The sequence below is a fragment of the Mirounga leonina genome, unplaced genomic scaffold (genome assembly GCF_011800145.1).
Source record: "Mirounga leonina isolate KUSES-001 unplaced genomic scaffold, KU_Mleo_1.0 Mir_168, whole genome shotgun sequence".
Taxonomy (NCBI): Eukaryota; Metazoa; Chordata; class Mammalia; order Carnivora; family Phocidae; genus Mirounga; species Mirounga leonina.
In genome coordinates this window covers 66,756,866-66,777,298 of record NW_023270426.1, presented here as the reverse complement: position 1 = coordinate 66,777,298, position 20,433 = coordinate 66,756,866, and the positions used below count along the sequence as shown (strand labels likewise).

At 32.8% G+C, this 20,433-nt stretch overlaps 1 protein-coding gene across 4 annotated transcripts in view; it reads left to right on the top strand.

The window, feature by feature from the left end:
- CHD1 (chromodomain helicase DNA binding protein 1) overlaps window positions 1–20,433 on the top strand; it is a 72,239-nt gene that overhangs the window by 33,829 nt on the left and 17,977 nt on the right. For all 4 annotated transcript variants that reach the window (XM_035014952.1, XM_035014953.1, XM_035014951.1 and 1 more), the window contains 15 exons: window positions 290–417; window positions 859–1,075; window positions 1,717–1,806; window positions 2,830–3,020; window positions 3,732–3,920; window positions 5,252–5,414; window positions 6,246–6,398; window positions 9,010–9,081; window positions 9,519–9,668; window positions 12,586–12,734; window positions 13,332–13,428; window positions 13,549–13,644; window positions 15,779–15,955; window positions 18,442–18,602; window positions 19,931–19,972. In XM_035014952.1, coding sequence (XP_034870843.1) covers window positions 290–417; window positions 859–1,075; window positions 1,717–1,806; window positions 2,830–3,020; window positions 3,732–3,920; window positions 5,252–5,414; window positions 6,246–6,398; window positions 9,010–9,081; window positions 9,519–9,668; window positions 12,586–12,734; window positions 13,332–13,428; window positions 13,549–13,644; window positions 15,779–15,955; window positions 18,442–18,602; window positions 19,931–19,972 — 2,075 coding nt within the window. The remainder of the gene's footprint in view (window positions 1–289; window positions 418–858; window positions 1,076–1,716; window positions 1,807–2,829; window positions 3,021–3,731; window positions 3,921–5,251; window positions 5,415–6,245; window positions 6,399–9,009; window positions 9,082–9,518; window positions 9,669–12,585; window positions 12,735–13,331; window positions 13,429–13,548; window positions 13,645–15,778; window positions 15,956–18,441; window positions 18,603–19,930; window positions 19,973–20,433) is intronic.

Genomic DNA, 20,433 nt, shown 5'->3' with positions numbered 1-20,433 from the left:
ATAGCTCTTGCTTCTGAACTGTGTAAGACTCAAGTATTTCAGCAGGAACTTACTTATTTCTATCATTTTTTGTCCAAAAAAGAGGGCAAAATATTTCACTGTACGATGTTGTTACAGTAAGAGAAAACAGTCTTCTTTGAATGAATCCTGAGATATATTTTGAGTCATGGAATTTCTGAGCTTGAAAATTTGAGATAAAATTTCAAAATCTATGGTAAAATCTGAGATTTTGATCTTTTAAGATTCTCACATTTGATAGTTCTTCTTATTACATTTATTTCTACTAAAGGTATTAAAACAAAGGCCAAGATTTGTAGCCCTAAAGAAGCAGCCATCCTATATTGGAGGACATGAGAGTTTAGAATTAAGAGATTATCAACTGAATGGTTTAAATTGGCTTGCTCACTCTTGGTGCAAGTGAGTATATTTTGAATTGTCTGTTTAATTTGAGGGCATACGAATTTTACAAATACAGGATTTGGAAAAGATTTCCACCAATATCAAGGATGAAGACTGGTATTTATATGCAGGCTTTTGAATTTCCTTAGTATATAGTAATATTTATTACATACTAAGAAGAAAATCCAGGGGAGTTTGAGTTTAACCTTAATTGCTGCACTACTTCATATTACTGTTACTCTTTAAGCTTCCTTTGGACTAAAATGATGAACTTCGTCCACTTTTTTTATACTATTACAGAGGCCTTTACACTTATTATTTATAGCTAATAAAAGTGGTATATTGTTTGTATACCTTTCAGATTAATTTTAACTTTAAATTTGTATATGGGTTATATAAAAAGGTTTCTTTATAAATTTGAATCTATTGCATACATAATTGTTGTTTTTAATTTTGTAGAGGAAATAGTTGCATACTTGCTGATGAAATGGGCCTTGGAAAAACAATACAGACGATCTCATTTCTGAACTATTTATTTCATGAACATCAATTATATGGACCTTTTCTGTTAGTAGTACCACTTTCCACTCTTACTTCCTGGCAAAGGGAAATTCAGACATGGGCTTCTCAAATGAATGCTGTGGTTTATTTAGGTGACATTAACAGCAGAAATATGGTAAGTTGTTTCTCCACACATTTAAAAATCTAGACATACTTGTCTTTATAGTCTTAGTTTCTAGTGTAAAACTTGCCACAAAGTACTCAATACATATTTAATTGGCTGTAATAAAAGGCAGTTTTCATCTGAGTGTTACTTTATGTAATATATATTTTTTCTAAGTTCTTATGGAGAATTTCAAATATACATGAAAACAGAAGACTATAATAAACCTCTGTGTGCCCATCTCCAGCTTCACAGTTCTAATGCTTTGCCGGTTTTGTTTCATCTGTACCTCTACAGAGTGCTTTCCTCCCAAATATTGTGAAGCAGACCCAGACATCATATTTCATCCATAAATGCTATGTTGTTAAATGAATTAATCACTTATGTTTTGTTAAATATGAACTTCCTTCAGTAGAAAGTGTGTATTTAAAAATGTGTCTGCTTTATTTTTATAGGTTTTGGTATGCTGTGGTATTTATATTTTATTTATAAGTAAGATGAGTGTAGCTTGTTGGACTGTGTTAAGAATTAAAATGATTTTATTATATAAACAGATTTTTTGTGTATTTTGGAGGGATTTTTTTTAGATATTCAAATGAAAGTATATTTTTCTTAATGTTTGTCTTAAAATTATCTTTAAAATTTCTTGATAGATAAGAACTCATGAATGGATGCATCCCCAGACCAAACGGTTAAAATTTAATATACTTTTAACAACTTACGAAATTTTATTGAAGGATAAGGTGTGTATTACCTATGCTTTTCTGTTTGGTGTATATCCATTTTTCCTTTACCATATATTGTGGATAGGGTGAGAAGATAAATCATGGATCAGCATACTACATCCTGTGGGTCAAATCTGGCTTGTTTTTTATGACTTTTGAACTAAGAATGGTCTTTACATTTTTAGATGGTGTAAAAACAAAGAATATGTGACAGACCATCACACATTTGTCTACAAGAAGCTAAAATATTTACCATCTGGGTCTTTACAGGAAAAGTTTGCCAACTATTGACTTATATAAAACTAGTTTGGTATAGTGTGTTGATTTGTAAGATCTTCAAAGAGGAGGAAAATACCTAAAAGAATTAAGCTACCCCTGGGTGAAGCACTAAGCTAAATGCTTTATAGATGTTGTTTAATTAGTTCTTTATCGTTCATATCTCAAGTAATTCACATCTATTTTATAAGATATTGCTATTTCTGCTTTATTGGAAAGAAAAATCCAGTGTCAAAAGAGGTTAATGTTCTTGTCTCCTAGGTCATACAACCATTAAATAGCAGAATGAGGCCTGTCTCTGTTTTAAGTCAGAGACCCACATTTATATATTAGAGATCCACAGTTCATAAAAATCATACGGTGAATTATTTCTACACTTGGAATAAGATGCTTCCAAATTTATATCATATTTTCTCTAAATTGACATTAATAGAGGCTTCTGCTGGCCTTAAGCTAAAAATCTGTGAAAAATTTTAAATACTATTTTAATGATACTGTTGTATTTCTTTTTCCTTTTTTTGAATGTGTAAGCTAGTAAAAACTTTCATTTGCTTTTCTCTGTTTTCCAGTGGGTGAATTAGTCATGCAAGGAACTTTATTTTGCATGTTGAGTTACTTTATTTGAGGATTTCAATAAATCTTGAAATAATATATAATTTTTATTTGAAAAACAAGTTTGCTTTTAATTTTACTTTGCCTCGGTTTATTAATTTGAATTTAATTTTTCTCTTAAAATATTAACTGTGTTTTTCTGTTCATTTTAAGGCATTCCTTGGAGGTCTAAATTGGGCTTTTATAGGTGTAGATGAAGCACATCGATTAAAGAATGATGACTCTCTCCTGTATAAAACTTTAATAGACTTTAAGTCCAATCACCGTCTCCTTATTACTGGAACTCCTCTACAAAACTCCCTCAAAGAGCTCTGGTCTTTGCTACATTTCATTATGCCAGAAAAGTAAGATAAATTGGGATATACAGTTTTAATATTAGTTTCATATGTTAAGCTTAGCAGGAAAATAATTAGTGTAGGTAGTAAGGTCCGTAGAAGTTTTATTGTCCTAGAACATTAGACCACAGATTTTTAAGAAGGAAAATAAAAAAAGGAAATGGGATGTAACATTTTGTATTTCTAATATTTTAATTTTTCAGTTTTGTAAAGAAGTTTGAGTCATGTGTAATAAATTAAACAGTTGATTTTGCCCTTGTTCAAAATAATATTCATTTGAAAAACTGAAACAGTATCCTTAGTATTTAATAGTAGCAATAACTACAATAATAAGGTCTTGGTAATCCCTTTTGAGGGAAACTAGACTAGATAAGGGTCATATAACTTGTTCAAGATGACAAACATTTTTTTTCAATAGATTCAGAATTTTAAAATTATATTTTTTGAGAAATATTTTAGTGATAATTCTGTATTTGAAAATACTTTAATTTTATTTAACATCTTTAGCTCAAAGAGAATCATAATTTTTGTAAAACAACTTATGTTTCACCTTTATATATATATATAGGACATTTCTTGGGAAGGATAGTTCTTAGAAGTGACTAATATTAGATCTTTTTTCCTGAAAGTCTATATTTTGTTTATATATGACTACTCTCAAAAAACTCATATGCAATATGACTTTTTTCAGTGGTTCTTCCATTTTCTTAAACTTCTAAGGTTTTCTTCCTGGGAAGATTTTGAAGAAGAACATGGAAAAGGCAGAGAATATGGTTATGCAAGCCTCCACAAGGAGCTTGAGCCGTTTCTGTTACGCAGAGTTAAAAAAGATGTGGAAAAATCTCTTCCTGCCAAGGTTGAACAGATTTTAAGAATGGAAATGAGTGCTTTACAGAAACAGTATTACAAGTAAGCTGTAAACAGACCACATATTCTGGATGTTTAATTCTAAATAACCCTCTGTAACGTTGTCTCATCGAGGTGTCCCCCCCACCCCACAATAGGTTTTTAGAGCAATAACAATTCTTGAATTTTAGAATAGGCTTATTCTATGGGCTCTTGAAGCCGAAGAGATATTGAATGGCATGTTCAAGATCATGGGTGACCTAAGACTTAATTGTGTTTGTCTATTTTATGCTCTGTTACCATATAGAGAGTTCTGTTAAGTGTTAATACTAAAGTGTTAGTGATACTAAGGCATTATTTTGTAGTTATGATAATTATATAATTGACAGAGGTAGAGGCCAGAAAAAGAAACTTAAAATTTTAGGCCCCCTGTTGAAGAATATTAATCATAATTTAAATTTATATGTAAGATCTATACAGTACTACTTCAAAGAATCAAAAGGTAATATTTGTCCTAATAGTTATTTAAACATTTAATTGCATAAAATGCACTGCTACGTGCATTTAGATTCTCAGAAACTTATTTTATGGTAACATCTGTAAAGTGCCATACATTAAAAGAAAATACATTTATTGCATGAATTTTAGGTTTGTATTGTGGAAAATTTCAAACATATACAAAAAGAGGATGACATAATAAATTACCAACACTTGGCTTTGTTTTCAACTCATAGCCAGTCTTATTTTATCTCTAGCCATTCCCACTTGCCCCACCTCCTATCATTTTGAGGCAAATCAGAGATAAAATTGTTTCAAGTCCCTTCCAAGATTAACCTTATAAAAAAAGAAAATAAAAGATGGTAGAAGACAAAGTATATTGTGGTGAGAGGAAATGTTACATAGTTACATAAATAGTTTGGAGTGATAAAATAACCACCTGTAATTTTTCTACAAGTTGCATATGTATTGTTTAATTGTAATTTAGAGAAGGCAGTGTGGGTAAACCAGGTATGTTCATGAGGTTTCTTATAGGTCTATGTTTTGGTTGCCTAATGTAGTAAAATTTGTAGGAAGGTTAATATAGATGATAGCTGACCCATTTTTGAAGTAACTTTGGGGTAAAAATGATTAATACACTACACTCACTATGTTACATTAAGCCTTTACTGTATATAGCACAGATAACAAGTTATGTGTTGTGTTCTCATTAATTTTATGAATGAAGTTCCTTAGTCTTGTGAATGAGGTTTGGTCCATTGTATTATCCAGTTGTAAACTTCATAATGGTGCAATTTTGCTTTGGTGCTTGATTGTTTTTTCATGATTTTAGAATTCATCCTGGTAAGTGTTCTGCTAAAGCTCATTTTTATGTTATTTTTTTTTTCTTTAAACAGATGGATATTAACTAGGAATTACAAAGCCCTCAGCAAAGGTTCCAAGGGCAGTACCTCAGGCTTTTTGAACATTATGATGGAGCTAAAGAAATGTTGTAACCATTGCTACCTCATTAAACCACCAGATAATAATGAATTCTATAATAAACAGGAGGCCTTACAAGTAAGGGTTTTAAAATATTGTTACTTTATAGTAAAACAAAATTCTGGGAATGCTTATTGCAGTTGTAACTAAAAGTGCCACGAGGCTTTAATAATTGGTTAGAATTTCTCTTTGGTTATGGTATAATTAAATAATGGGGTTTTTTTTAGTCTTTAAAAAAGGCTTCAAAATTATAATTTATCCAATTATTTTGATCATTTTTCTAAAAATGGATTTGTATGGACTACCAAGATTTATCCAGCAGAAATCCCTTAGTATATTCTTAATTGACAAAAATTCACATCAGTGAATGTGCTGAATTTGTGATATGGCAAATGGTAGGCTTGAGAAAGACATCTTGACCTCAGGTTTTACCATTCCTATCACTTCTGGAAGACAAATGGAAAGTATGAAGAAGGCACAACTGCCATCCAGTCACAGTAGTGCTTTGAAGTGCTAGGTTCAGTGACTGATATGTATAAATTAAAATAGGTTTTCTTACTGTTTTAAAACCTTTAGTTGCTGCTTCTTTCAGTATATTATTTTTCAAAGATTTTTGGAGAAGTAGTGTAATAACTAGCAAATAAAGTGAAACTGCTCCCCCCATCCCCTTACTCCAAAACATGACAAAAACCTAGGTGCTAAATGGCAAGGAAAATCTTAGCTGGCATACATTAAATTGATCCTAGAAAGTCCTAGAAAATTTTGAAAACTGAAACTGTTTTCCAACATTATAAAAACATAACATTTTGATTTTAAATATAAATTAAAGAAGATGAAGTATTAAGTAGAGTATTTGTTTCGTTTGATTCTTTTCACATGCTGTAACAGTTGTAATTTATTGTTTCCTAGCACTTAATCCGTAGTAGCGGAAAATTGATTCTTCTTGACAAACTGTTAATTCGCCTAAGAGAACGAGGCAATAGAGTTCTTATTTTTTCTCAAATGGTGCGGATGTTAGATATACTTGCAGAATATTTGAAATACCGTCAATTCCCCTTTCAAGTAAGCATTTCATTTTTTCTTTTTTGTTGACTTAAATTTCATCTGATTCTTGAGCGTGTTCTACAAAATTACCTTTGAAATTCTTCTGTATAGATTTTTATATAAACTGTACTTTTAAGATAATGTATCTTTTAGAAATTTATAAAAATTTAAAAATTCTGTTTATCATTATTCCTTTTTTTTCTTCACCTTATATTTCGCAGCAAAGCAATTTTTCTTTTCTCTAATTTTTATTTTAATTCTGTACTTCTCTTCTGTGCTCAAATCTAAATGGGCAGCTTTATGTATTAGGCTTTAGTTTGAGGAAGGGAAAGAGAGAGCAGTCCTTGTGAATGTTACCAGGACTGTTACACATTCTGAAGAATCATGTTCTCACAGTTATTCTAATACATAGCTTGCTGTATAAAACGATAGATGACTCCAAGGACGGTACTAAAGACCAAAATGGTCTTATATTCCATCTATTCAGTATTTATTTTGAAATCCATTCAGGGTAATTAAAGCTAATATGAATGAGTGTTTAATGTTAAGAGACAGGTGCTAGTCTCAGTACTTTCTAATAATTTAATCCTTATTTAATCCTTTTATGAACAGTGCCTAGAACCTAGTGAACACTCATATAACTAGTAAATGATATATATTTAGTGCAGGATATAAAATAGAAGCAGAGGGTGCCTGGGTGGCTCAGATGGTTAAGCGTCTGCCTTCGGCTCGGGTCATGATCCCGGGGTCCTGGGATCGAGTCCCGCATCGGGCTCTCTGCTCCTTGGGAGCCTGCTTCTCCCTCTGCCTCTCTCTCTCTGTCTCTCATGAATAAATAAATAAAATCTTTAAAAAAAAAAAATAAATAAATAAAATAAAATAAAATAAAATAGAAGCAGAATTATAAAGATGAATCTCAACAGACATAATCCCTGCTCTGTTGGAGTTTACATCATAATGTGGAAGATAGACATTAAGCAGGTAATTACAAATAAAAATAACATTATAACTCTGGTAATGTCTGCTTTGAAGGACAGGTTTTTGGTGATATGAACATGATTGAGAAATATATAGTCATTCACTCTAAGGGAAAAGTATGGAAAAAGTATCATTTGATTTTCTTAACAGTTTTATTCAGATGTAATTTCTTTCCCATGCAATTCATCCATTTAAAGTGTAGAATTAAGTGATTTTTTAATATATGCACAGAGTTGGGCAGCCATCAACACAATCTTAGAATGTTTTCATCCCCTCAAAAAGAAACTGTACCCTTTAGCTATCACCGTGTTTCTCCATATCACCCCTCTGTCCCCACCCTAACCCTCTGTTGGTTGTTTTTAGACAAACTATTACGTGTACATGGTCAAACAAATAGTAAAGAAGTTCTTATTAGCAATTCTATGCCTCTAATCCCTTCTCATTCCCAGATTAATTCCCAGAGAAAATTATTTTTACCACTCTTCTGATTTAGGTCATACTTCAATAAATGGTATACCCACTGTTTTTAAAAGTCTTTACTAATTGTAATTGTTAATGAAAAAGATACAGATAGGACTATTTAAGTTTTTTTTTTTTTTTTTTTTTTTTTGGACATCAGCTAATATTTAGTAAGGACTCCGTATATATCCAACACTGAGCTAAGTGTTTTACTGTGTTCTCTCACGGAGTGCTCTGAATTTTGTGAAGGAAGTACTACTATTATGTTCATTCCCTGAGAAAGAAACAAACAAGGTGAAAAGTCAAGATCACTTGCCCAGGCACTCATGAATACTGAAGACACTCAAATGCAGGCTATTTGACTAGAACCCATGGTTCCCCAAATCAGTGACTTTCAAACTTAAGGGCTTTTGCTGGACCCCTTTCATTCTCTCTCTCTCTTTCTTTAAATTTTGTTTTAAAGATTTTATTTATTTGAGAGAGAGAGAGCAAACATGAGCAGGGAGGAGGGACAGAGGGAGAGAGAGAAGCAGACTCCCCACTTGAGTGGGGGCCCGACATGGGGCTTAATCCCAGTACCCTGAGATCATGACCTGAGCCAAAGGCAGACACTAAACCAACTGAGCCCCTGGACCCCTTTCTCAGAGTTTCTGATTCAGTAGATCTGGGATGGGGCTCAAAAATTTGCATTTCTAAGTTCTCAGGTGACACTGATGGCTGTTGGTCCAGTAACCACACTGGACTTAATCAGCATTTATAAAACTGTGGTCTGTAACCTATTAATGGATCTGGGAATCATTTCAATGAGTTGTACCAACATTTTGAAAAAATGAAATAGATTTTAATATATGAGAGTATATCATGGTACATTGTGTCATGTAACTTGCTTCAGGTATACAGCTGTGTACACATTCATGTGTAAAATGTATTTCTTACCGTGAGACTCAGGCAGAACGATAGCCATTGTCATTACTTACTGTTATTATCTGGGGAAATAGTTTTAGTGGTTAAGAACACAGACTTGAGAGACAGAATGCCTGGGTATTGTCTTCTTGCCTCTTATGTGCCTTATACTCTTACGGCCTTAGCAAAAGCAATACTGCCTTTTCATACTTAATTTCATTGTTGATTTAATATCTTTTTTAAATATTTGAATCTGTTATATGCAGTATTTTAATGTGTTTTATTCTAGAGATTAGATGGATCAATAAAAGGAGAACTGAGAAAACAAGCTCTAGATCATTTTAATGCTGAAGGATCAGAGGTATGAATGCTTTTAAAATTGTAAATTAATCATTTTAGTTGAATGTGCTTTTTTTTTTTAATCTTACTGTTTGTTACCCAGTTTTTCTTTGTAAGTGAGGTTTTAAAATCAATATTCTATGTTAAATCTGAAGAATTTTACCCTTTCTTAATCAATACTATTTCAGCATAGGAGAGTTAATTTGATTCAAAATAAATTAGCCCACTTTCATTTACAAATTTTTAAATTTGATATATATTATTCCCATGTATATTTGTATTTAGGAGTCTTGTTGATTGGTTTTGCTAGAGGTTTTTGTATTTTATTTTTTAAAACTGCCCTTTACTTTTATTGGTAAAATACTTTTAAATTCAAAAAATCAGTTGTAAAATTCTCTAATTATTCACAGTCACGGTTAAGACGAATTTAAAATTGAGCCTATTTATAATTCCTTACAGGATTTCTGCTTTTTGCTTTCCACGAGAGCTGGAGGCCTGGGAATTAATTTAGCCTCTGCTGACACTGTTGTTATATTTGATTCTGATTGGAATCCACAAAATGATCTTCAGGCACAGGCTAGAGCTCATCGAATTGGGCAGAAGAAACAGGTATTTTTTTTTTCTTTTATTTTACTTTTAGATTCCTTTTTTATGATCATCAGTGTTTGGAAGTGATTTTGGTTTATCTTCTGGGTCAGATCATTGGAACACAGTCATGTTGCTCTTTAACAGGTAAAGTACTCAGGAACTCAGATTTACCAAAATCACCTGGAAGGTTTGGCAGAATTGAATACCCGAGCGGGGAGGGGTTGGGGAGTGGATGGAGGGCGCCCGGGCAGCACTCTGGAGCTGGCACGGCAGGCACCGCGCATCGCATACACACACAGCTCTCAGACCTGGATTTCAGAGACCTAACAGCTGCAAGGCCTGCCATAATAGGATTATGCATTCTCTTTTATTTTTTTATTTTTTTATTTTTTTTTAAAGATTTTATTTATTTATTTGAGAGAGAGAATGAGATAGAGCATGAGAGGGGGGAGGGTCAGAGGGAGAAGCAGACTCCCTGCTGAGCAGGGAGCCCGATGCGGGACTCGATCCCAGGACTCCAGGATCATGACCTGAGCCGAAGGCAGTCGCCTAACCAACTGAGCCACCCAGGCGCCCTGCATTCTCTTTTAATCATACATTCTGTTTACAGCTGTAGAGTACCAGTGTTTTTCATTCAAAACATAAGCATTAAAATGTCTTTATTATCTTAACTATGATTTTGCTTAGGATATTGCTACCTTTTTGTTAACCTGTATCTTATTAATCCATTTGCCTGTAAGGTTCTTTATGCAAAAAAGCCATTCTGATTTTATAGTTTTTGTACAGCTATCTGACACCATTGTAATAGGCCTTGAGAAAAACTGTATGTCATTATTCTGATGCCTTGGTCCTTGTATTTTAATTCATTTACCTCCATCTAGAGTAGTGCTTATCAAACTTCTCCAAAGCAAGAGATACGAACAAATAGCACAGAAAGATCACGTTTATATTACCTTTTTAAGAATCATGTTTTCTACTGAAAAATATGTCCATAATTTTAATTGAAAAAAAATATTTTGCCCAAATAATTCTCATAAAACTCTCATCAGAAATACATTATGCTTCTTTCTGTAATTTTTATACTCTGGAAGAACATTGCATACCCCTAAGTGTGATAGCTTGTATTTACAGTAGTGGTTCTTAACATCATCAGACCCAGAGACTCCTTTTTACAACAGCTGTTTTTAGCACCCCCTTTTCCTTGAATTGAATACATGAATTTGAAAATAATTTGAATGCCCTAATAGCAATTTAGGTAAAAAAACAAACTCTTTTTAAAAAATAGGTATTTTAATATATAGGACTACACTGGAATATAAAGAACAAATTTAGAGTTGGGAAAATTAGAGCAGGACTCATTCTCCATAGAAAGTACAAAGGAAGGAAAGATCGGGTATATTGGTACATAAGACAATAGAAATTAGCATTAAAATTAGATAACAATACTGACTTACACATTATATAGAGAAGCAAACTTGAAGTAGTGATAATAACAATAACATGCCAAGATAAATTATAGACTGTCAGAGAGGAGAGGGTGAGGAAATAAGATAATCTCACAGGTGAGCTGGGCCTAATGTATATGTGAATAGTCAAAATAGCCCTGTTTTATGAATGAGATAGGGGGTAGTGGTTAATTGCACTAAACCCTCCTATATTGAAATCCTCAATACATGGCTGGGCTCATATTCCATTTATACTACTTAAATACTTCTTAAGGGCCACCCCATTTTCTAATAGGTGATAGAAAGTAGAGGATACATTAGAAGAACCAGTTATATAAAATACTATAGAAAGTTGCATGGTAGACCTCTAGGAAGAATATTTGAGTAAGATCGTAAAATAATGGTAACAGATTTCTTACTATTTTGTTACAAAACTTAAAAAATGTGACATAAATATGACTATATTTTAAAATAAAAGTTATTTAATACATTATCATTTAATACATTTAAAATATATAAATATGAATACATATTTTTATTAATGATTATTGAGATATATTCTTTATTATTTCATTATTGGTGTATTAAGATTCCTATGCCTCATGTACTTGGCTGTTTTTTGTTTTTTAAGTTTTTATTTAAATTCTAGTTAACATACAGTGTAATATTAGTTCTGGGTGTACATTATAGTGCTTCAACTCTTCCATACAACACTTGGTACTCATCACAATAGGTGTCCTCCTTAATCCTCATCACCTTTTTAACCACCTCCCCTTCCCCAGGGTAACCATCAATTTGTTCTCTGTTGTTAGGAGTCTGTTTCTTGGTTTGCTTCTCTTTTTCCCCTATGATCATTTGTTTAGTATTCCACATATGTGTGAAATCATGCACGTACCTGTGGCTTTACTAGTATTTGGTTCTAAATCTGACACAAGGTATTTCATATCTCTTATTAAATATTTACGTGCAACAACTACAAAATGAGTATAGATGAGTAGTACAGATGAGTTTAATTGGTGACACTAATACTATACACATTTGGAAATAACTTTGACAGAGATTTAAATAAAAGGGTATCCAATTATCTACTGATTTATGCAATAGTTACAATGCTGAAAAAACTAGTATATGTTTTATAACTTCATTAAAACTCTTCATGTTTACCTTAAAATGGAGTTCAAATTTAGACTCAAAATAATTTAAAAAGGTTTTTAAAAATCATTTGTAAGACTTGAAAGACTGAGGATACTTTTTCTTTGTACCTGAATGTCCAGTTTAATGCAGAATGTCTGGTATCCCAGGTCCCTTTGCTCTTAAGTATTGGTAAACCCACCTAATGATTTCAAAAACTATAAAAATGTTCCCATAAATTTTCAAAATATCCCTATATGGTGGTACTGTTTGATATAGAACTGCCGACCTTTGGGTATTTCAGATGAGCAAAATGAATCCTTTTTACTACATTTTATGTTTCATTATGCATATCTTTACAGGTGAATATTTATCGTCTAGTTACAAAGGGATCAGTTGAAGAGGATATACTTGAAAGGGCGAAAAAGAAGATGGTTTTGGATCACCTTGTGATTCAGAGAATGGACACAACTGGGAAGACAGTACTACATACAGGTTCTGCCCCCTCAAGGTAGTTAATTTTTTTTTTTTTTTTAAGATTTTTTCATGTGAGAGAGAGAACATGAGCCGGGGGCAGGGGAGAGAAGAAGAGAGGGAGAGAAAGAAGCAGACTTCCCTCTGAGCAGAGAGCCCGATGACACGGGGTTCTATCCCAGAACCCTGAGATCATGACCTCAGCCAGAGGCAGATGCTTAACCAACTGAGCCATCCAGGCGCCCTGGTAGTTACTTTAATATTTAAAAAAAAAAAAAAAGTTATTTAGAATCATTCTGCACTCATTTTCCTGAAATCTTACATGCTATAAGCAGAACTTGGAGGTACCATATTTAGTATTGTAATTTTTTAAAGCACTGGATTAATTTTTAGTCAAAAGCATACATTTAGTCCTGATTTTACCACTCAAGTTTTATAAATCTTGGGAGAAATTCCTTTAACTTCTAGGTTTCAAGTTCTTAACTTTTAAAATAAGTACACTTATAATACTTAACATGTCTAACTCTGTCATATAAATTATATAAAGTTGACTGTGTCAATAATGAATAAAAGTGCAATGTAAATATTGTTAACTGTTAGTATTAAGCATTTTTATTTGTTTTTCTTGATTTAGTTCTACTCCTTTCAATAAAGAAGAATTATCAGCCATTTTAAAGTTTGGCGCTGAGGAGCTTTTTAAGGAACCTGAAGGAGAAAAACAAGAGCCCCAGGTAAAAAAAAAAAAAAAAAAACTTGCCTCAAAATGTGCCATTTCTTTAAACTTGTAAGTGTAAGGTGTATCTACTTCAAAGTATGTTAAACTATACTTAAAGATTTCTTTCTAATTATAGGAAATGGATATAGATGAGATCTTGAAGAGGGCTGAAACTCATGAAAACGAACCAGGCCCTTTAACTGTAGGAGATGAATTGCTTTCCCAGTTCAAGGTAGATTTTTCTTTTTAATTTTTCTTTCAAATTATCTAAATTGACAAATTATTTTTTGTCATTTTGCATTTTATTAATCTCTTTAAGCACAATCAACATGATAATTTCTCAGTATTTTTGGCTTAAAATTTGCTATGGTGTATGAAAGTTTTTCTCTCTCATTCTGACAAACCAGTAGCAACTTGTTTTGAAAAGGACCATTTATGAATAGGTACATACAGTGGAATGAGGAGGGCTGTTATTCTAATTAGCATCTAAAAAAGTGCTTAGCACATCCTCAAATATTTGGGTAAATGAGTGAACATGATCTCTAATGGAGATTTGTATGACAAAAGGCTTTAGCCTTCTATATGTTGGAGCAGTTTTTGACATTAAGTTAAGCATTATCACACCTAAGAAAACTCAAGTTATTCAGTCCATGTAAGCAATGAGCTCCTTTTAGTACCTGTAAATACCCCTGGTTTGGTGAGGGGTAAAAGGTTGCAAGGAGTCCTAAAGCAATGTAAGTCAGCCATCCTCACAGAGTAAGTTGTATGCCAGTTGTTTAGTGTAAAGAAGCAGGTTCCTCTATAGCCATTTTCATGAACTGAGGGTTTTAAGGAGAGCAGTTCAGTTTGTGTCATTTGTTCATTCAACAAATATTTATTGAGCACCTGTAGTGTGCCATGCACAGGGACACAACAGTGAATAAAAATGTTTGTAATTTTAATGAATCATTCTGGCTGCAATGTGGAGGATATACCGTAATGGAGCAAGAATTAAAAGCAGGGAGATAGGTTAGAGGACTATTTCTTTAATCTTGAGAAGTTAAGGTTTCTGGAACCTGTACTTAATCTGGGTATTGTCTGATTAACTCTACATGGTTACACTATTTGCTTTTAATTTGACTAATTGGCAGTTTGAAAAAATGTCACTGATAAGCTAAGTAAAGTAAATACAGATTACTTTTATAACAGTGAGTTAATTCTCCTAAACTGCTAGCTTTGGGCTTTCATCACAGTTAAATAATAGACACAGGGTGTCTGGGTGGCTCAGTCAGTTAAGCATCTGATCTTGGTTTCCATTTAGGTCATGATTTCATGGGTCCTGGGATCGAGCCCCATGTAGGCCTCCACACTGAGCGGGGAGTCTGCTTGAAGATTCTTTCCCTCTGCCCCCTCCATGCATGCACATGTGCATTCTCTCTCTCTCAAATAAATAAATCTTTAAAATAAATAAAGACATGAGAGAATGAACACTATTTGCAGTGTCATTTCTTAACACAGGATAAGCACAGGTTTTTTTCACCCACTTTCTCTAAGTTTTAATGTGCCACTATTGGCAGTTAGGTTTAACGAATCCCTCCCATGTACCAGAGTCTTCATAGTTCCTTAAATGTATTATCTTATTTAATCTTCACAAAATTTAGTGAGCTCAGTCTATCCCTTTTTTTTAAGATGAAGAAACTAGGAACCTCAGGTTATCTATGGACCCAGAGTTCTTTGTGTCTTGTCAGTAGCTTTTGTGTTACTTTTTTTTTTTTTTTTAAGATTTTATTTATTTGTGAGAGAGAGAATGAGAGACAGAGAGCATGAGAGGGAGGAGGGTCAGAGGGAGGAGCAGACTCCCCGCCGAGCAGGGAGCCCGATGCGGGACTCGATCCCGGGACTCCAGGATCATGACCTGAGCCGAAGGCAGTCGCTTAACCAACTGAGCCACCCAGGCGCCCGCTTTTGTGTTACTTTTTATGATTATAAAAATAAGAATACTGGTTTATTCTACAGCACTTTGTAGTTAACGGACTGGTGTGGTATTTTCAGCGGAAGATGATTTAGCATGTTAGTATAAATTATTTTGTTGGTCTGTCAACTAATTTTGTTGAGCAGCAGGACAAAAGAGAATCATTCTTAGAAGTTTTTTGGTTTATTCTACTTTGACCTAATAAAAAAATAATAAATAATAAAGAACTAATAAAGAACTTAGATAGTTTAGCAGTCATTTTTGGTTTAATCCATAGTCCTATTCATTATCCTGAGGATATTTAAGTTTTATTGCCGTATTCTGGTATGTCACATCCTCTCCCCTAAAATGCAAAATGTAATTTAAGGATGAGTTTTTCTTTAATGCTTATTCTGTTATAATTCTTGAATTTAAGGTTGCCAACTTTTCAAATATGGATGAGGATGACATTGAGTTGGAACCAGAAAGAAATTCAAAGAATTGGGAAGAAATAATTCCAGAAGATCAAAGAAGACGATTAGAAGAGGAAGAAAGACAAAAGGAACTTGAAGAAATTTATATGCTCCCAAGAATGAGAAACTGTGCAAAACAGGTGACTTTTTAATTTAAAAGATTATTATTGTAAGGGCATTTATACCTGGACTATCTGGTTTTGTTTATAAAGCATACTGGTCCATTGTTTTCTTTTTTAGTGTTTTCAACTGATTTAATAATTCTTGCCTCATAAAATAAGTTGGAAAGTGTTCACCCCTCCTCTGCTTTTATGAAGAGTTTGTATAGAATTGGTATTCTTCATTAAATGTTTGGCACTATTTGTCAGGGAAACCATCTAGGCTTGGAGTTTTCTTTGTTAGAAACACTGATTTCTTTTATAAATATAGAACTATTCAGAATATTTCTTTCTTGAGTGAGCTTGGTAGTTTGTTTCTTTCAAGGAATTTGTCCATTTTATCTAAGTTGTTGAATTTATGGGCATAAAGTTATTCATAAAATCCCCCCCAAATCATCCCTGGTTTCATTTATTTTTCTGTTTCAGATTCATTGATTTCTGCTCTTTATTACTTTTTGGCTTTGCTTTAATTTGCTCTACTTTTTTTTAAGTGTTCTTAAGATGTATTCTTAAGACAATTTAATCAAGACCTTCTTTTTATAATATTATTAGCATTTAATGCTACAAGTTTCCCTCTAAGCACTGCCTTTTTTGAATCTTGTAAATTTTGATACCTGTTGTGTTTTCATTTTCATTCATTTCAGAGTATTTTCTAATTTGCCTTATGGACATACTCTTTGACCTGTAGGTATTTTTTTGTTGGTTTGTTTTTGTTCTTTTTTGTTGTTATGAAGTGTGTTTAATTTCCAAATATTTGGGAGATACTCTGATTATTTTTGTTAGTTGATTTCTATTTTAATTCTGTCATCATCAGCATACCTTGTATGATAGGAATTTTTAAAAACTTATTGCTGTTTATTTTATGACCCAAATGAAGAAAATAGGAGATTTTTAAATAATGGTAAGAGGGCCATGCCAGGCTACATCAGATACTGCAACAGAAGGAAAGAAACTTTAATACTAGATTTTTTGTTTGAATTAACTTCTGTTTTTTAGAATATTACATTATATTTCTGAGCTTTTTTGGTGCCTCCTTAAATTTTGAGTCTGAGGCAAATGAGGGAATTGCTTAGTCATCCTTCTTGCTATCCTTCCCTCAGGGGTAGAATGTTTTATTTTTCTTTTCCTGCAACAGTATTGTGTCTTCTGTCTTCTTCGGTGAGGTGCCCTCAGTGCAGTAGAAAACTGCTCCCTTTCTCCAGGCCATCATCTGGAAGGAAAGTTTTTTCTGATCTCCTGCCCAGTCTTACTCATGAGCACCTATTGGGAGTTTTGCGGAGGAATATCTGAGAGGGGGTGCAGGTTCTGTTCTCCATGCCTTTCGTTTCCAGGACTCTCATAGTCACCCAAACAAAGCCTTTAGTAAATTTTAGCTAACTTCCTTTTGCCTGCTTTTATGTTATTTGATGACCACAACTCATGCTTTTCACAGGTGAGCCAGAATTCAGGTTCCATCTTTTCTTACGAGTCTGCTGTATTTTCTTATATTTTAGACCATTAGATTGCCTTGTGATTTTGACATGTGTAAGAGAAGTTAGGATTTTGTAGATGAGATTTGTTGTTAGGATTGGGGCATCCTATCAATAGGCAGAAATGGAGCCAAGTGATGTGTGTGGTCTGAAAGTGACCATGTATGTAGTTTCTTGTTAGTGTTTATTCCTGCCAACCCCATAATGATTTCCCTTTATAGTACACGGAAGCACAGCATTATATTACTACTTTTGAAAGGATGAGAGGAGGTTAGAATGAGTAAGAACTGAATACTGTCTTTGACTTTCAATTAGCTTTCAACATATTAGGGGTTCAGAAAATGCACGGTGACTTCCAGAGACTTACAGAAAATATGTTTTGATGTTTCTGTTAAATAATGAGTGTTACAAATAAATATTGTTGCTTTAATTCTCATTTAAAAAAATTTACCATTGATGTTGTTTAATTCTATGTTTATGGTATTTGATTAGTTGCTTGTTAATAATTTTTCTCATTCTTACAAAAGGACAATTTTGGGGGCGCCTGGGTGGCTCAGTCGGTTAAGCGTGACTCTTGGTTTCTGCTCAGGTCATGATCTCAGGGGTTGTGAGATCCAGCATTGGTCCCCATGCTCAGCGGGGAATCTGCTGGAGATTATCTTTCTCTCTCTCTCCCTCTCCTCCTCACACGTGTGCATTCTCTCTCTCTCTCTCTCTCTCTAAATAAATCTTAAAAAAAAAAATTTGTATTTTATTTCTGATATATAAGAATGTTTTTAAAAATGTTAGGGCCTTTAATAACTCTTTGTCATTAACCTGCCATGTTTTTCTCTGTTTTGTTTGCTTTTTAATCTTATTTATAGAAAATTTTTTGATATACAGACAAGATTTCAATTTGTTAATTCTCTCAGTCTTTTCTTTCTTAATGTTTTCTTTGCTCTTATAGTTAGAAGCCTTCTTTAGTCTAAAGTTTGATAAATTTTTGTTTTCCAATTCCAGATTAGTTTTAATGGAAGTGAAGGGAGGCGCAGTAGAAGTAGGAGATACTCTGGATCTGATAGTGACTCGATCTCAGAAAGGAAAAGGCCAAAGAAACGTGGAAGACCACGGACTATTCCTCGAGAGAATATCAAAGGATTTAGTGATGCAGAAATTCGGCGGTAAGATGACATAAGGCTATTTTACTTCAGCTTCCTTTTATTAGAAGGTGAAATTAAAATAGACAAATCCCATAATTTTCAAAGATTAAAATGAAAGTTTTAGAGAAGGCAAATATATGATAATTGTGTAGGGATTGAATGGTTCTGCTTTTGGGTCTTCATTTATAGTATGAAAAATAAAGTTTGGTATCTAATCTCTGCATGTTATTTATTTATTGTTAATCTACTTAGACTGCTAAATTTTTTTGGCTTTATTAAAAATGTGGTTCAGAATAGTGGCCCTTTTAAAAATGAATGTATATTTTAGTACATTAGACTTATTTATTAAAATTTCTCCCTGCATTTATGACTCCCAACATTACTATTTTTATGTGGGAATACTGTAGTTCCAAATTTTTCTAGTTTTTTTTTTTTTTTTTTTAACACTGAGGAGATTTGCTTTTTGAAAGTAACAATGTTAAAAGCATTTCTGATATGTCCAAGTAGGAATTGAGGTAAGATAGTCACGTAGGATAAATTACAGTTTTCTTTCAAAATATGTTTCTTTATATACATTCATATAAGGGGACTGGGATAACAGCCTACTTTTGTTTATGTAATATTTTTGCTTATGAAATTTGTAAAAAGGTTTGCTCACTGTTATATTTTGAGTTTGTTGTTTCTTTCAAGCCATTGTAGTAACTCTTTTCTTTTAATCATAGACCTGACCGATAAAGTTCTTCCTCATTCTTTCTACCAGAAAACTAAATATATTGTTAGATTTTATTAAGGGTATTTTTATGACCACCTGATTTGCTGGACTTTCTGTCTTTAGTTGAAGAACATTTCAACTTCTACTTTTCCTGGATATTTTCCCTCATCCATCAACCACTTGGGTAGCTTTGTTCTTAAGTAAAATTTTTATTTTCCATTGTTGGTATTATACCATACATCTGAAATAAAGCTATTATTCAGTAAACTTTTATCAATACTTCGAATGTGAGGAGGTGTAGTATGATTGATAATTCTGGACACACTTCCTGTGGTAGCCTTGAACTTGTCTTGTGAAAATAATAAAGTAATTTCTAAAATAAAATTTAGCTTCTATTGTTTTATTTATATTGGTTTCTAAACATCATCCTGGGTGTTAAAATATGTCTTGCTTGGTATATCTTAATGTTTTAACATTTTTGTCTTTAGCATAGTTTATTCATTTGTGTTAGTATGGTAACAGTGCCTTGAATTAATTTTTGCACTAACAGCTGTTTTCTTATTTCCACGTATTTATAAATCTGTTTTTTAATGGATAGTGAAACCCACACTTTAACCAAGCAATTATTTTCTGTTAGGTTTATCAAGAGTTACAAGAAATTTGGTGGCCCTCTGGAAAGGTAAATACGTTTGTCATTCTCATAGAATTACAGAATGTGTGTTTACATGCTGTCAACTTCATACACATTACTATTGGGTTTAGCTACTTTATTAAATTTGCTTTAAAAATCATTTACAACGTTAGTCCGTAGAAAGCAAATTTCAGATTTTTTAAAAGGTTCTCATATTCTTAATTCTTTCTAGGCTCTAAAATTTTATCTACAAATGAAGGTTTCTATAAAATACATATGTCTGTGAAATACTCAGCATTTTGTAATTGTACTTTTCACATGCCTTTATCCCATCTTTTTCATCCCAAACTTATAAATAGCAGATTTATCCTTTAGAGAAGGTGAGTTGCTAGCTTAGTCTTTTGACTTAAAGAACAGTTCTGTTTTCCCTTACTAGGGAAATTTTCTTAAGTTTCCCTAATTATGGTTCCTTTTTATATGAACTATTAAAATTCAGAATATCAGGACAG